The 18,290-nt window shown below is 32.5% G+C and overlaps 1 protein-coding gene across 2 annotated transcripts; it reads right to left on the bottom strand.

Annotated features, from left to right (window-relative positions):
• Positions 1-576: 576 nt before the first annotated feature.
• LOC136269709 (uncharacterized) lies at positions 577-16,037 on the bottom strand. 2 transcript variants are annotated; one of them, XM_066083726.1, is made up of 11 exons: positions 15,867-16,037; positions 14,282-14,371; positions 13,820-13,918; positions 13,268-13,360; positions 12,934-13,026; positions 12,632-12,706; positions 11,835-11,892; positions 10,489-10,623; positions 10,054-10,226; positions 2,679-2,770; positions 577-1,886 (listed from the first exon to the last, which is right to left on the bottom strand). In XM_066083726.1, the coding sequence occupies exons 3-8, from the start codon at positions 13,872-13,874 to the stop codon at positions 10,590-10,592; spliced, it is 408 nt and encodes a 135-aa protein (XP_065939798.1). In that variant the 5' UTR covers positions 13,875-13,918; positions 14,282-14,371; positions 15,867-16,037; the 3' UTR covers positions 577-1,886; positions 2,679-2,770; positions 10,054-10,226; positions 10,489-10,589. The 2 variants fall into 2 exon arrangements, with proteins under 2 accessions (XP_065939798.1, XP_065939793.1); XM_066083721.1 differs by having other exon boundaries at positions 10,122-10,226.
• Between the last annotated feature and the right edge of the window lie 2,253 nt (positions 16,038-18,290).

The following is an 18,290-nucleotide window of genomic DNA, read 5'->3' as shown; positions in this document are numbered from 1 at the left end:
TTAATATTCATAGATGGTCATTTAGAGGTCTGTGGAATGACAATAATCTCACATCTGTTGATTTTTCATTACTACTAAAAAATATACTATATTATCCCTCTATTATGTTGCTATTGTCTTGTGCGGCTATGGGAAACCGATCATACATTTTTTAACATATTACTTAATTAGGGTTTAGGTAGACCATTCTTTACTTACCATAACTTTCTTGATTTGCAAGCCCTTTTCACTGTGTGGAGATACCCAAACCTGTATTGATCATGCCCACACCTTTGAAAAAAACTTCAGTCTTATACCGTATATCCGGGTTTTTTTTCGCGTTACAAAATTTGTGAAAATGGGGAAAACATGTAGCATTTTTAATTTGCGTCCCTACTGAGGATTATCTTCTCAATTCAATCCATTCTACATGTGTCCTAATGTATTTTAGAATTTCACATATTAAATAAGTGAAAAAAAAACATTTCAAGTTCATGAACAAACTTTACTAATCATCAAAAATAATTTCAAATAGATTTCATTCATAATTTATGGACCAGGGTGTAAACATTAGTTCAATTTTGAAAGTTTAAACAATTAATCATTTCAAATTTATTAATACAGCAATCATTTGCATTCAAAATTCAATGTACATAACATGTCCATTATTTTGGTGAACTTACAGTTCAATTATACAGTTTCATTTTTTCTGTGCAACAAAATCATGTATGTAAGGATTTGTAAATTTATGAAATCAAAATATTCATAATCTATTCTCAACTTTTATATTTCAAATTTCATAAATTTCAAGAAAATAAAGTTCTTAAAATTGATTTACTTATTCTTCATAATTCATGTATAACAATCAAAATAGGTGATCAAAGATCATGTACTGAATGAACCATTCATTAACAAATGTTAATGAATAACATATATAATAAGTACACATGTAAGAAATTGACAAAGTTTAAAAGTTACTCTGGGAACAAAAATGACTGATCAAATGCATATTATGATATAATATATGATATAATATTGTATTATATAAAACAATAGTGTATCAAATCATACAATACTATATGAATCATGTTATATCATTTCAGAACAAACACATCTATCAATCAGGTTAGAGTGGGATAGGAGATTTTTTTAAAACATCCTTGATAATAGAGATCAGGATCTGCATCTGAAGCTACCTCTATGATTCATTATATTATAATTAAATTAACTATTATGCAAGCTATTCTCTATAAAACATGTGACCTGTTCCAATATAACTAAACCTCATCCAGCATCCAAAACCTATGGCTCAGATTCAGCATTCAAGCCTGCCAGATGCATCAGTATCATAAGACGCATCATCCATGCAAATTTGGATCAGTAGTAACTTAGAAATTGCCATCAAAGGGCACCTGCAACAAAAACTTTAACCTGTTCCAAAAACCTTAACCTCCTCCAGCATCTTAAATTCATGGCCCAGATTCAGCATCCAAGTCTTTCAAGTTCATAAAAAGAATGTCCAGATGCATCATCCATGCAAGTTTGGTGAAGATAGGATAACTAATAACTTAGAGGACCTGCAACAAAAACTTTTACCAGGTCCGGACGCCGACGCCGACGATATAGCATAAGCTCCCCCAACTTCGTCTCGGTGAGCTAAAAATATATTATCATACATGCCCTACGGCTTGTTGTTACATTACAGTTACATTACATGTAAAATAATGAGGTTCATTGTTGCTTGATCATTGATTTCATTTCATCTAATTTTTTAAATGTCCTAAGTCTTGTTGTTTTTCTCTCGTTGAAGATTTTAGATCTAATCTTCAATAATTTGGTCCTCTCATCAAGCCCTTCCAATGAATACATTTTATGTTTTTCCAAAAACTCCTGGACTTTTCTTTTACCTTGAAAAGATTTTAAAAATGATATGAACAATCAGAATTATTATATTGTCACATATTCATGTAAAAAAGATAATACCTATGTATAGAAACAAGGCATACCATACTCTGTCACAAGTTTTTGCTTCCACTACTTCTTGCTTAATATTTTGATTATCATAAATACATTCATGCTCAAACTACATTCATCCACTTTATCAAGATTATCTGTTTTGAAATGTCCCCTCTACCGCTTTAGGCTTCAATACACAACCCAAAATAGAAAGCCTATAGGGATTTTGCATTTCATCCGCCATGAAATAGCCTAGATGACATCGTTGAAAAATTGTATGAGGTATTCCAAGTGGGTTCCGAATGGTGAAACGATGTAAACATTTCACATTATAAATCTCCATGAGAAATTTGTTTCCATTCCTGTGAACTTTTACAAGTGAAAAATGATATAATGTGTCAATGAAGATATCTTGGATATTTTCCCTTTTGTCAATTTAAACTGTATTTCTTTCACAAATATGCATACTAATTTTATTAAAAATAATCAAAAAGTGATGGAAGCAATAACTTGGGACAGACTATTAATATTCACTTGCACATGTTTTTCACCATGCTATGTTTGTAAACAATTTAAAAAGGTGTGTTCTTATCACATAAATGTTTTGTTCAAAAGTAGAAAGCAAATGACATTGACATTTTCAAGAAGTTTGAAATATTTTAATACCAATACACAATTGGCGATAAGCAGAAAAAATAGGAAATTATCACTTAATAATAAAGGTGACCTTAAAACATACTTACTAGGTAGGTTACCAGTATTGTTGTCTTTTCTATCAAAGATTTACCTTGGAGGAAGCATTTGATTGCTTCCGTCTCATCTTTAGACCATTTAACTGGAAAAAAATTGACATTAAGAGATCAATTTTTAATTTTACCATTTCAAGGTTCTGTAAAAGTATTGCATTTGACTATTTAGAAAGAAACTTTATACTCTAAATATCATGTACACGTACATGGTAATGTTATGCACCTATCTACAGGTACATTTAATTATGAATAGGCTTAATTATGTTACTTTTATGTTATTACAAGTACATGTAATTTGTACATTATCTTAAATGCCTCTATAGGCTTAGAAAAAGTTCCCAAAATTATTATATTATGAAAGATAACATGAAGAATAGATAACTAATAAACAAAGCTGCTCTTTAGTTAGTACACATGTAAGGCTTACAACTGGATTTAGCTATACAGTCACACCTGTTTTAAGCGGCCACTTGTGGAACAATGACAAACTGGCGGCTTAAGACTGGTGGCCTCTTATTCCAGGTTTTAAATTAATGAAGAAAAACAACCCACCGAGTTTATTCAATTTAGCTCTATTCCACAGATTTATTAATAGCATCTGTAATGGCGGCGTGCACGGAGAGCTCAGATTGCTGAATAGACAGTCTATATTAATTTTCAATGGCCGTTTTAATTCAATTTATCTATCAAGGGATTAAGAGCAAAACATTTTCTGTTAAATACGCCCAAACAATGATTGTAAATTGATTAAATATGTAAACAATAGGCCTTAACGGTCACCTGAGTAGCATATAACCCATACACAAACTTGTCGAGGAGTCTCGTATATGCATTTAATTAATTAGGTTTCATTCTGGAGTAGAAAAATTAAATTTTTTTAATGACGGCCATCTCCCTGCCTGAAATCTTTCAAAGAGAACTGTGAAACCTACACTTTGGCAAAAAACTTAAACGATCTGGTCTACAAAATCATGAATTCAGTTTCCTTTCAGGTGTGTGGGAGTAAAAAGGATAATTCTTTAACATTATATGCATTAACACCTATACATCCATTCTGGCCTTGCCCTAGAGTCAAAACCCATACTCCAGGGGACATGAAAATTAAATAAAAATGAAATTAAATTTCAGTAGAGGACTTCCTGGTAAACATATTTATAAGTCAGTTTTTTATACAGATGTGTGAGAATAGAGACGAACATTTTGAATTTTAACATTATATGCATTAACACTAAATTGCCATATTGCCTCCCCCCTCATGTCCTGAATCCCTGACCCAGGGGCCATGAATTTCACAATTTAGGTAGAGGAATTAGTGAACATCATAACGATATATTCAGTTTTTTGCCCTCATGTGTGGGAGTAGAGAAGAAGATTTTTGAAAATTTGTCTTTTTTTGCATATTTGGCCCCACATGTGACGCCCCGGGGATGGTAGAGCCATGCATTTCACAATTTAGATTCCTCTTACCGTAGAGATGTCTCACACCAAAAATGGTAACAATCAGCCCCGTAGTTTTTAAGAAGTTAAAAAACACTACTAAATTCAAAATCCACTGACATTCCCAAAAATTGACTGACATTGTCTGACATCTACTGTATAACCACTGTACCCTACTGTAAATCCACTGTACACCCACTGTACAGAGCTACTGTACCACACTGTATCCCACTGTACCCCACTGTACAGAGCCACTGTACTCCACTGTACTCCACTGGACAGCAAAGTACCTACCCACTGACCAGCACTGTACCTCACTGTACACCACTGTACGGGGCACTGACCAGCACTGTACCTCACTGTACACCACTGTACGGGGCACTGACCAGCACTGTACCCCACTGTACACCACTGTACAGGGTACTGACAAATACTGTACACCACTGTAACCCACTGTACCTAGTTTTTTTTTAATAAGTTATTATGTTTAAACAATGAATTAAATTTTACATTATTTGAGACCAAAATCTGGATTTGTTTTGATTATTTCATATTGCTTACAAGAGAGAAAATGGGCTTCTATTTCTTTAAGTTCATATATAATTACATGCGCGGTCAGAATTCTTTCCAGGGAAAGGGAAGGGATACTTTTTCTGGGGGAGCTTAGACATATTTTGGATAGTTGTACTATGTAAGTTAAAAAAAATTAAATTATCCTCTGAACCCCCCCCCCCCCCCAATCCTCCGATCCACGCATGTATTTATCTAAAAACTCGGAATCCAATTATCATACAAAATATAGCAACTTATTCAATAAAAAGGGGAAAATATTTTTATATATTTCAAAATCAATGTTTTAGTAACTAAATATCCAGTTGATTTTTTTTCGATGAATTTCATTTCATCAATATTGTCAAATAAATATTAGTATATATGTTACATTAAAGTTTTAAAATTAAGAGAATTTAAAACTATGAATTACAATTTATAGATAGTTTTAAATTATCTGAATCATTAAACGTTAATGTAACATATATGTGGAGGAGGGACAACTTTTTTAACGATAAAAAAAATTCCACCATATTGCTCAACATACTGAGTTTTTTTCAAAAGAGAGAAGATAACTGGTCTGGACTTTAAAATGTCTTTGAAGTTTTACTTCACAGGAAGATCAGCGAGTCAGTATCTGTGTATAGTATACATACTTTCAGTAGATCAAAAGGTGTGAATGTCCCAATAGTCAACCTTGTAAATTGTCAGTCTGACACCTTGTTCAAGATATTATGTAATTCCCTTATAAGGGTATTTCTGGTCTTTAGATTATTAAATCCATTTGAAATATTTTTTTTTAAAAACATACCATGTATGAATAAACGAAATACTCTTTATATTAATCATTTTAGATGCGTTTTTTTATTATTTAAATCAAGTCGGATATTAAACATGTTAAATATTTATAAATCCTCACACCCCCCCCCCCCCCCCCCCGCACCAGTCGCTGATATCAAAATAAGTATTGTGTTAAATTTAAAATGAAATATGGTGATAGCGAAAAGTGTTCAAATAATATTTCACCCTATTACCGTACTTTTAATTATATACTTTTGAATTTGAACACTGTTCATTATCAACACATGTAATACATATACATGTATCCTCTTGCACAGCTAAGAATGTTGCCATGATATACATGTAGTAACAGTTTTAATAAGAAAAAATATACCCCCTCTTTCCCCCCCTCCCTCCTCTCTCTCTCTCTCTCTCTCATATGTTGTAACTATTCTCCTCCCCCCCCCCCCGCGCAATATTTTTGCTGCATCACAATTTAATTTTAGCATCTCTTTAATTATAAGCGACACCTTAATTAATAGGCAAACATGTTTATTTTCTCTTTCCGTAATAAGTGAATTGTGTAAAGGTCGGATAAATGAGAATATTTTTACTGATCGTATGGTTTTCTTATACAATTATATTTGTTAAAATTAACGTCTTAAACAATGTCAAGTGCTAAACACAATGAACTGAGTTAAATCCTTAAAGCAGAATTAGTTTACAGAATTTTTTAAATTGTGCTGTACACACGTGCTCGGACGACATTTCCTAATAAAATCGCTTCGTATGGTCATTAAAACAAAAAGATATTCAAACTATGACGAATTCTGACTAAATATTTATATCTTGTGTAATATTTGCTTCCTGTGTATAGTGATTAGCAGCGTTCACGATCGCAGGTAGACTTCCAGCCCCGGAGGCTTTCACACCTCTAGAAATTAAGCCCCGCCCTCACCGGAGATTTACCCCCTAAACAATTCGGCCTTTAAAACGATATTTCTTTTTTTCTTCTGTTTTTTTCTTCATTTACTGAAACCAGTATATTGTATCATAGCAAACATTTCAAATCTTCTATATAATCATAATCCCTCTCTCTCTCTCCCCCTCTCTCTCTGCTAACTTACGAATATTTTAGTATTTAAATAAAGTACTACCGGTATCATGTAGTAATGTTGACAGCGGCTAAATCTACATATTGGCATTAAAAAAATTAAAGTATGTATTTATCTTTAGTTTCGGGATACTGTCCATGGATTCAAATGGTTTGAAGTTCGTTATTCAATGATTGTCTTAAAAATTATTAATGATTGAAAGTAAACGCTAAAAAGTAATATTTTATATCGACAGAGTACTGTCTCCTTCTTTGTGTATGTCTACAGAAAAAAAATCTTTTGTCTGTCTGGGAACAACGAAAAACCCGGAACTAACAGAAAGGCTCAGACTATACACACGGCCGGGTGACTGTGTCAAGGTGTGAAAACTGACAACCTGAGTATATGTGTTGGGGCCTAGGAATATGGATGTAAACGTCGGGGAAATACACTGTTAAAAACAAAAAAATCTGAATTTTCACTTTTGATTAAAACAAATCATTATGGTTGCCGGGTGCATTGGGATCATAATCATTTAAAATCTGTCTTAAAAGATTATTATAATTTACTTACATGTAGGACTAGTTTCATGTAATGTTTGCACAAAAGTGGGATTTATTATTTCTATTTAATAGTGATTACACATCGAGGTCAAAATTAAAAAAAATGCATTAATTTTTATAACCGATTGCTTAACATGAATCGTTTCGACATAACACAGCACTGCAAGGGGTATCAAGTGGATTCGGGAAGAAAAAAAAGGGGGGGGGGTGATATTATCGATATAATAACATTTCATTTTTCGACTTAAAGTTTGCAGATATTTTTCTAAAATCACGGAGTTGGTTGGCAACAATAAACGTAAAACATAAAGAAAAATAATCGATATGTAAAAGAAGCAGATTAATAGACAATCAATTTCTTATTATTCTAATCAATTTCTGAAAATGGATCTCTCTCTCTCTCTCTCTCTCTCTCTCTCTCTCTCTCTCTCTCATGAATTTTCTAGTGCTAAAACTTGAGGCCCGAGTCAGAAAGGTATAAGCAAGTTAAAATCCCCTTACGGCATCACAACCGCCACTTCCAACATAGATTATATTGTGAACTTTTCTACGCTTGCAAATGACACCAATACAATATTGTCAGAAAGTGATATACCTGTAATCTCTCTCTCTCTCTCTCTCTCTCTCTCTCTCTCTCTCTCTCTCTCTCTCTCTCCTCTCTCTCATTATACAAAAAAAGTGTGTAGCGTATGGCATTTTATATATCTTATTTCTTAAACATTTAAAAGTAAATCATATATTACGAAAACTATACACTCAGCTACGCATATTACAAGATGTTACAACCTTCCTTGATTTAAATCCTTCCTTTTATTTCTTGCTGAAATTATAATGATACAGTTAATTACCGCTTAATATGTCACTGATGTTTAACATTTATAATGTATTCTGTTCAGTTCAGTTTATTTTCACTCAACACCATATAATGGTACAAGAGGTACATAAGAAGAACAAACATATTTACATATATACAATATAGTTGTAAAGTTCAAGAAAGTAAGTGGGGTGAACGAACAATATGATTAATTTTTGAAATAAAGAAACACAGTTTTCTTAATGTGATATAATCGACTGAAGACATGATTTCATAAAACTTTTTAGTGTTAGGAGAAGAACAGTAATATGTATCTAAAAACTGACTTCGTAATTTGCTTAATGCCTTGCATTCTAATATAACATGAAATTCATCACCAATTTTGTTACAATTACACAAATTACAATAACGTTTACTTCTTTCAACAATACTCCACCTTCCTATTTCAACCGGAAGATGATGATTTGTAGTTCTAAACTTAACTAATATTTTTCTTAATTTACTGGGTAACAAGAGTAAGTAGCGTTCACATTCAAAATTTGTTTTATAAATTCTATATATAACACCCTTAGTCGATTCCTGAATATCGTTATGCCATTTTTGTAAAAATTGATCTCTTAACTTTTGGTTAATAGTTGTCTTAATCCAACTGGAGTTATAATGGTACGATTCATGATCACACCATAAATTTGAAAGCCCACATTTATCTAAAACATTTTTTAAAGAGCATAGCCATGGATTTAATATTTGTCCCTTATCAAAAAGAATACGTACATACATATATATGATTTTGCTTAACTTGTTTTCACTGCTATTGATTATGTTGGCCCAGAATGAAATCATTCTAGTAAAAATGGTTATATACAGAGGAAATCGTCCAGTTTCACCATATACCATGTAACTAGGTGTACAACTTTTCAGATTAAGTATATGTTTCAAATATTTTAAATGGACACGTTCAATAATCTCAATATTTTCATAACCCCAAACTTCGCATGCATACAATAAAACTGGTACAACAATTTTATCAAATAAATCTAATTGACACTCAATAGGTAAATTAAAAGTTCTTATCTTCCTTATAACTCCATACATTGATTTCTGTGCTTGCTCACATAGCCGTTTTTTTTGCTTTGAAAAATGAACCTGTTCTGCAGTAGGTGTTATTTTGTAAAATTAAAACCCGACATTTGCAATGTATATTTGAATATTTTAATCAAAAGAAATCAATTAACAAATGAGCTAGAAACTCGCACGCTATCTTCAAAATGTACCTGTGTAGTCAAGCGGGCAGTCTTGATATTTGGACATGTGTACAAAAAAACAAAACAAGCATGGATATATTTTGTGGATTCTGTGTTTAATTGACTGTTTTTAGTGGCTTAAACACAGCTTATGAGACACAGAGAATTAACAACCCGATCATTTAATCGAGGGCTTGTCATATATCATCAATAAGAAATGATTATGTAACCTTGCTGGTGGGGGAGGGGGGGGGGGGTATTTTCGAATGACTGGCAGAATGAACATAATGACATGTACTTTTTTAATAATCAGATTCAACATGTGAAATTCAATACTTTCACCTTATAGCTAGGGAAATTATCATAATTTTATGATCGTAACATTCAATAATAATAGACATTTATTAATAAAGAAAATATATTAAATACATTTAACGACCTGTTGCATTCTTCTGTCAAGTTATCTGTATACATAATGATAATGCTATATACAGCATAATAAAAAAAATATCGAAGAAAAAAAATATACTGAAGATTTAAAAATCTGATATTTTTCTCAAATTAATAGTACAGTGCCGTACAGTGGGGTACAGTGCTGGTCAGTGCCCGGTACAGTGGCGTACAGTGGGGTACAGTGCTGGTCAGTGCCCTGTACAGTGGCGTACAGTGGGGTACAGTGGAAGTCAGTAGGACTGTACAGTGGTGTACAGTGGGATACAGTGCTGTTCAGTAGCAATGTACAGTGGGGTACAGTGGGATACAGTGGAAGTCAGGGAAATGTACAGTGAGGTACAGTTAATGTACAGTGGATGTCAGACAATGTCAGTCAATATTTGGGAATATCAGTGGATTTTGAATTCAGTAGTGAAAGTAAAATTGTTAACGCACGAGGCACAACGAGGGATGAAAACGGATAGCAATAAATTGCTAATTCGTCAAATTGTAGATAGACAGACCCTTCAACAAAGATATATCATTTGAGCTGCTTTTAGTCTTCTTGGCTGCAACTGGACTTGCAAGAACTTTAGTTCCATCATCGTCTTCGATCTCAAAGGAGCACTCTGTTATAACAATATCTTGAATATCTTACTTTGCAAATACTAAGGACAGGCATGCATAAAACCTAATGAAAAGAGAAACCATTATGGGTGGGTTTTAATTTTTAAACGATGCAAATCAATGAACCATTGTCATCTTAAATAAAGAAAGAAAGTAATTGAGAAAAGTTTTAATCATTTCAATAATATCACTTCTATTACCCCCCCCCCCCCCCCACCACACACACACACACACATTCACACAAATAAAAAAAAGATTGATCACCATGTGGTGTAACATCCGATTCATTTGCACTTCCATTCTTGCAGGGTTTGGGCATCAAATCTTCTTCAGTCACATGTGATTCAGGTGCTGTACTTGGACCTTTAGGATTGTGTACACGTAACTCCGACACTGACCCTTTTAGATAAAATTTCAAAAATATATTCAAAGTCAAATACAATCAAAGTACTGAAGTACTGACGGTAGTTGATTATCGATTATCATTTATTTTAAAATCAACTTATCTTGCATGGCAATTTGTTTCTAGTCTGTATTTGAATTACGCTTTTTTATATTATATGAATTTTTAGACTTTTCCGACAAGAGTCTCGAGAAACCCCATATGAATCATGTTGTGTAATATTTAAAGATAGATTTCAAACTATGTATTAGTAATCGAAACAATTCTAAGAATCGTATAGATCCAGGTACTATTGATATCGAACTCTCGTTCAACCAGACGCTCGGCTGTCTCCGTTAATCTCCGACAAGAAAGAAAGCCTCTCTGCTTGTCGGAGATTTACGGAGAGAGCCGAGCGTCTGGTTGAACGAGACTTTATTAAACTCTGGCGTAGGAACACATGAGACTACAAAAATATATAAATTGTTCGTATTAAATAAAATCTGACTATTTTCAAAGTGTTTATAGATAAGTTTCCTGGAAAAACAATGCTTCAGCATATATAACATCGAATTTTTCTATTATTTTCAAGAACTAAGTCTTGTCAGCGGTGATGATTTGTGTTTAGGTCCAAACACTGTTTCACTTTCGGTTTGCCAGAGTAACTGCATAGGAGAGTTGGTTAAAATCAACTCCCAAAAATTATTTAATGATGAACAAAAAAAAAGAAAAGAAATACATATACAGTGTGTGAATGTGTGATTTACCACACTAAAGCTTTGTTTCCTTTAAATTCCCATATGCAAATGCGGGGTATTTTACTCAGTTTTAAGCTGTAGTATAAATATTCCCTCACATGTAAATAATCCCGTTTACAATATTGAAAGTGGTACTCAGCAAATGTAATTAAACACTTTACATTTTCATTACCATCTGAACATTTCTTGAAAGTCAAATAGAACTGTGCACAACAGCCTCTGTCAAAAGTCATAAGGAAATAACTCCAACTATACATTCTCATTCAAAAACCAGAGGCCTAACACCTAGCTGCAATAATGTAGCCCTCTCCCGTTTTTTTTTTTGTTTTTTTTTTTTTGGGGGGGGGGGGGGGTTCGGGGGGAGGGGGGAGTAAACATCAGATATAAAAAATCGGAGAGGGCTACATTGTTACAGCTATGACTAACCTATTATCAAACAAGAAAAACTCACAAAATAGATTCAAACAAACCTATCAAGTTGACTGCTTTCATCATAGGAACTGAGAGAGGGAAAACAATGGTATGAAACTGCAAAAGATCAAAGAATCGTTATTGCATAAATAAAGTTTAAAATAAGAAATCTTTTAAAGAAACAGTTGCCCCTTTTGTGGCTTTATCAATCTTAAAATGATTAATTTCTTTCACAAGTCAAAATTTATTATTCTTACTAGACTTTGACCCGTGAGTGCACGGGTTGACATTGCATATGCTATCAACATTTACGAAATAGATACATCGACGCACTGTATTGTTGACATTTACATAACAATGCTTTAAGCCTACATTAATGCTATTAATTTCACTACACTCTGCCTAGTTATATTAATCTGACAGGCATTCACCACAGTTAAAATGCCTCCCATATACCCGTAATGTAGCAGATAATTGCAGAATCGCTCCAAATCGATTCTGGAGAAAAATAATGAAGTTGCATTGAAAATAACAGTCAAATTTTTCATAACAAACCATTCTGAGGCTGTCAATACTTTTCATCTAAATATTTAATTCATATTATTGAAGGATTCAACACTTTTTTACTCAAAGTTACACACCATGTATTTTACACAATGTATTTTACCTGCATACATTATATAGTATGTATAATAATGAATAAATCCTAGATTATGGAGACCAGTTGCATATTAAAAAGATCATTATGGAGACCAAATATTATTAATACAGAAATCAGGATTTAATATACAATATTCCAGCTAAAATGTTATTAACACATTCAACTAAAAATAAATAAAGATGATTTAATGCTCACTTTTTTCCCTGAGAGTCAAGATGTCCTGTTTTTTCGTTATGTTGCATCTAGCTCTAAATGAATCTGGGGTGGACTCTGTAAAAAGTACCGATCTATTGTAATGTAAATACAAGCTTCAACATTTACTTTTTAAATCATTGCAAATTTTATTCCTAATGAATTATTAAAATAAGTATATCAAATATATTACATTCATTACATTCCACTCATATCATGGAAATAAAATGCATTATCACAGCATTAAGGAGACCAAGCTCCAGGATCACATAATAACATTGCAACATTTAATTTAATTCATTTACCTCGTTCAAAATACTCAGTGTTTTCTCTGTGGGTCAAGACTTCCTGTTTTTCCATTGTGTTGCGGCTAGATCTAAATGAATTTGGGGTGGACTCTGTAAAAAGTACCAATATATTGTATTGCAATTTCAAGTCTCTAAGTTTACTTCTTTATATCATTGCTAAGTTTATTCCTAATGATTAATGAAAATAAATATAACAAATATATTACATTCATTACATTCCACTCATATCATGGAAATAAAATGCATTATCACAGCATTAGGGAGACCAGACAAACAAGTATGTTAATTGTTATACGTAATAACATTGTAACATTGATTTTAATTTATTTACCTCCTTCAAAATGCTCACTGCTTTCTCTGATGGTCAAGCTGTCCTGTTTTTCCATTCTGTTGCAGCTAAATCTCAATGAAACTGGGGTGGGCTCTGTAAAAAGTACCAATATATTGTATCATAAATACACGCTTTTAAGTTTACTTCTTTATCTCTTTGCAAAATTTATTCCTAATGACTTATTAAAATAAGTATAACAAATATATTACATCGATTACCTTCCACTCATATCATGGAAATCAAATGCATTATCACAGCATTAAGGAGACCAAGCCCCAGGATCATGAAGCAATCTTTGACTTGAGGAGTAAATTGTACACTGTATTAATGTTTCTTGATTAAAAACACTAACACAATTGAAATACTATTAAAAGAAACCTGATATAACATTGTTCATTACAAATTTCAATCAAAATTTTAATTTAAATATTTTTGACTGACTGATTCAGAAATTTTGACATAAGTCTGAAATTGCTTCATGATTCTGAGGCCAGACCAATATGCCGATTGTTATACATAATGACATTGCAACATTGAATTTAATTCATTTACCTGCTTCAAAATGCTCACTGTTTTCTCTGAGGGTCAAGATGCCCTGTTTTTCCATTGCGTTGAGGCTAGCTCTCAATGAATTTGGGGTGGATCGGGACTCTGTAAAAAGTACCAATATATTGTATTGTAAATACAAGCTTCTAGGTTTACTTTTTTAAAATCATTGCAAATTATATTCCTAATGATTAAACAAAATAAATATAACTGTTACAAATATATTAAATCCATTACATTCCACTCATATCATGTAAATCTAATGCATTATCACAGCATAGGGAGACCAGATCAACATGTAGATTGATATACACAACTACATTTCAAAGTATATCTAGTTAATATAAATGGATTTACATTAGTCTGAATTAAAATGACTGGGCTCTCAGCCTCTTGTTTTTTCAGGTATTTTTTGCAAAGTGAAAATGAACTGCAGATTCAAAAATATTCTTTAAATAATAACATTACCCAAAACCTTCTTATTTTCATCTGATTCAGAATCAAAACTTGGCAAGTAGTTTGATACACTAAATGGGTCAGAATCCACATCAGAAGGAACTGAAAGAAATTAAAACAATATATAATTTTTCTTTCATAAATGTTCATCAATTTTTAGTTTACCACATTTGGTAAGTGATGTTTTTTTATAAATATGACAAAAGACCACTGACTAAATCAAAATTTTCAGCCATGGCACAAAGACAAGACTGTACCAATATTCAGTGAAAAATGAATTCCAATTCAGATTGATGCTTAAATTAACTAACCTACCAAATCTAATAATTCTATGTAAATGCATATTTTTCAAGAAGTACATTCTGTATACAATTTGCAAAATATACATATTCACTACAGAAACAAATTTTTGAATTAATCTAAGAAAAAACAATGTTGTTCTGCAAAGGAGACTCTCCACATTAGTGACAGATTCACAATGCACATTCATGTGATTAAACTTTTAAAACTGAAATTTACATATTTTACAACGATTAATAAACAAGTTCTTTAACTTATATAAATAGTTTTTGTTGGCATGGATGTTAGCGCGAGTGGGTCATGATAAGGGAAGAAGTTAGAGTGACTGGAGAAAACCCACGTGTCCAAGCAGGCAACCAATGTACCCTATCATATAAAGCCACTGTCGATCATGGGGATTAAACTCGGGTCGCAGTGGTGATAAGCAAATGCATTGTCCACCGCACAACTGGACACCTCTATCAAGCTTTTAATTTTGTAGTTCTTGATAATGAAAACAAAATAAATCTATTCAGGTCAGCACGAGAACCATATTTAATGTTAAAACTGAAAGAAAATCAAATAACTATCAACAAAATGAAGTGAAATAAAACAGAACAAAACCAAAAAACCATTACCAAGATCAAAAGAATCATCAGCCTTTTTCTGAAAGCAATCAAAACTAGTACATGTAAAAACAGGAGCTAGTGTTGTCACGATGATTGATTTTTAATCAATGATCAGCTGGAAAGGTTGTCGATTTATCATAATCGATTTGATATTTAAGAATCAATTATACTGGGTTTACTACATTAATATTATACCTATCATTTTGTTTTTTAATCTGTATTGAATGAAATGAAAACTGTTGTGAGCTGGGTTTTTTCTTCAATCTCAAAAGATGTGTAACACTCTAACTAATAAAAATACAGCAAAAGTCTTATACGCTTTTAAAAGTAAGTGAAAATAGCTCTTACATACTTGAAATTATACCATAGCATAAAATAAGTGCCCCATATTATTGAATTTAATATAATTTGTTACCGATTCGATTATTGGCCGATCATCAGTTAGTAATTTAAGAGACAACCAATTCTGCTGATTAATATTAAATATTATTTTAAATTATCTATTCTGATACTTTTTAAATTCTTGGGAAAAATCTATTTTTTAGATTAGTTTAAAACAATGTACGAAAAAAATGCCAAAAAACCCCGATAACCAGCTGATAACAAGATATCCAAAGCCTGATTGTAAATCACTAAACTCTCTCTTTATAATTATTTTTTGTGTATAGTTAATCCAACCATTTTTCTACCTTGCTGCGCCACCGCAAGCTTTTCCCATCACAACCATAGTCATAAAGTATCTCTTCCCCAACCACAATGTCTCTCTTAGCAAACAAACATAGGTATTCCCTTCCATAAAACACTTTGAGTTTCAAGGAGGAGTTTGGATCGTCCTTGCCATCATTTACAAACTGGCAGATATAGTCGTTCACTCCTTCAGCATCAATACTACATAAAAAGAAATCAAACCTTATTTAAATAAGAAGCATAAAATTACTGGTATTTTTGCTTGACTAAAAATTGTTTATAGTTATTTCTAGAAACATAACTGACATACATGAATGTTAAAATATTACATTTAGCTGCAGGTCTGTATCTCTTGGTCTCAAAAAAAAAATTTGGATAAACGTTGATTCGATTATTTTTTCACATCAGGAGCTACATACCTCCAGCTTCATGTAAATAGGTATAAATCGTATTACCAAAGTTCCTTTCCATTATATTTATAGAAAAATATTTTGTTTTCTGTGCTTGTCTTAAATCTCTCCTCCCCATCTTGTCCTTTTAATGTTTCTCCTGCATACTGCAGGAGAAAATCTCCACTGGCATGACTTGTTGTGCTAATAACTCCAAAACCTACATTAAAATCAAAAGCACCTGTGTGAAAGCATTGTATATATGCAAAGAAAACTTTTGGATTAATAAACAACTACATTAAGCCCCATTCACAACTGGCCCACGAGCATTTTACAACACTTTGCGATCAGACTTTTTTTAGATTCGCATGAGCTCTCTCTTACGTTGCACGAGCTCTCGCATACGTTGCACGAGGTCTCGCATTCGTTGAATGCGTTTTAGTGCTTGCATCAAGTCTCCTCAAAATAGTGGACATGCACACTATTCAGACGCGACCGAATGCGATCCAAATCATCGCAGTGCAATGCAGGACCAATAGTACGAACGTTTTACAACAGTTTGTGTACTCGCAAGAGTGATGCACGATTTTTAAAGGTCGTGAGATGAATCGCTGCTGTAGAGAGAGAGAGAGAGAGAGAGAGAGAGAGAGAGAGAGAGAGAGAGAGAGAGAGAGAGAGAGAGAGAGAGAGAGAGAGAAAGAGAGAGAGAGAGAGAAGGAGTTGAACTCGATAATAGTCTACCATATTATCATATGTGCATGTTCTATTGAGAACATACATTGAATTGGTAAACAACAAAATATTTTACAACCATCGACTATTTCTATGTATGAAACATGTCATGTTATTCTATTAAAATAAAATCAACAATTACGGGGGAATGGCGCCCCGGGTGCACATAAGCATTAAAATATAAGTATTAAAAAGTAGTTTTAAAAGTGTTGCTACATTGGTCATGCTTCTGGATTGAATGTTGTTGTGAGCACATTGTGCACAACGCTGTGCAATCAAGACATACATGTTTGGCCTGGTCAACAGATTTTTTGGAAATTTGGAAAACTTTATCAACAATTTCATGAAGTTGGGAGAAATCATACGCTTTATAAACCGCGAAACGGTTTATTAAAAAGCGTAAACTGTTTCAAACCATTTTATATCGTATAAAACTGATAAATATTGAATTCATTGCTTATAATTTAATTTTTTTTTTACTTTTCATTGTAGATAAAAACGGTCATTTGACCTTTAAAATGAAGCAAAATTGTACAAAATTCAAACGTAACGTCAGGCGTATTGATACGTTTTTGACGTTAGTCTTACTATGACGTAGGCAACATTCTTTATACGTTATAAAATAGTTTTTTTAGCCACTCAGAAAGCGCTTTACAACCGGAATTAGATTATTACCGTCTTCCTTGGAAGACGGTATAAAGAGTTGAAATAATTTACAGTCTCCGGACTGTGCACTTCCTCTCCTTTGTGATTGGTAGAAAATACATGATGTGATAGTTCACATTTATTTCATTGGTTGATATACTGTTCGGCACAAGGGAGATAATTTTCTGATGATCGTTTTTACGTACGACTTAACAATTTTTGTAGATTTCAAATCTTAAAAAGTAAGAAAACGAAAGAACAATAAAAATGGCTCCTAGTGAAATCCAGGCTTTCATTTTTCTGTTAACTAGTTAAAAGCAATATTTTGTAACATCTATTGAAATAATTTTTCATTTTGTTCTGATTATACAAATACCAATGAAATTTCATACGGTATGGCTAATATCAGAAAAAAAGTTTGTATATTAGATACGGTGAAACTAATATCAGTAAAACTGAATGATACTGAATGCAGTTGTATTAACTTTGATTTTACTACAGTAATTCAACCCTTCCTAAGATCTCTTTTTTCTACTACAGTCGATTTCAAATAAATAACACGCTGTAAATAATTTTCACTTTTAAGCACGCACGCTTAAAAGGCACATATTTTTTTTTTTTTTAAAGTTCGGCACGCTATTGCATGGAGAAGAAGGCGAC

The sequence above is a fragment of the Magallana gigas genome, chromosome 1, assembly GCF_963853765.1.
Source record: "Magallana gigas chromosome 1, xbMagGiga1.1, whole genome shotgun sequence".
Lineage (NCBI taxonomy): Eukaryota > Metazoa > Mollusca > Bivalvia > Ostreida > Ostreidae > Magallana > Magallana gigas.
The sequence above is the reverse complement of the archived record's forward strand: the minus strand, read 5'-3'. Positions and strand labels throughout refer to the sequence as shown.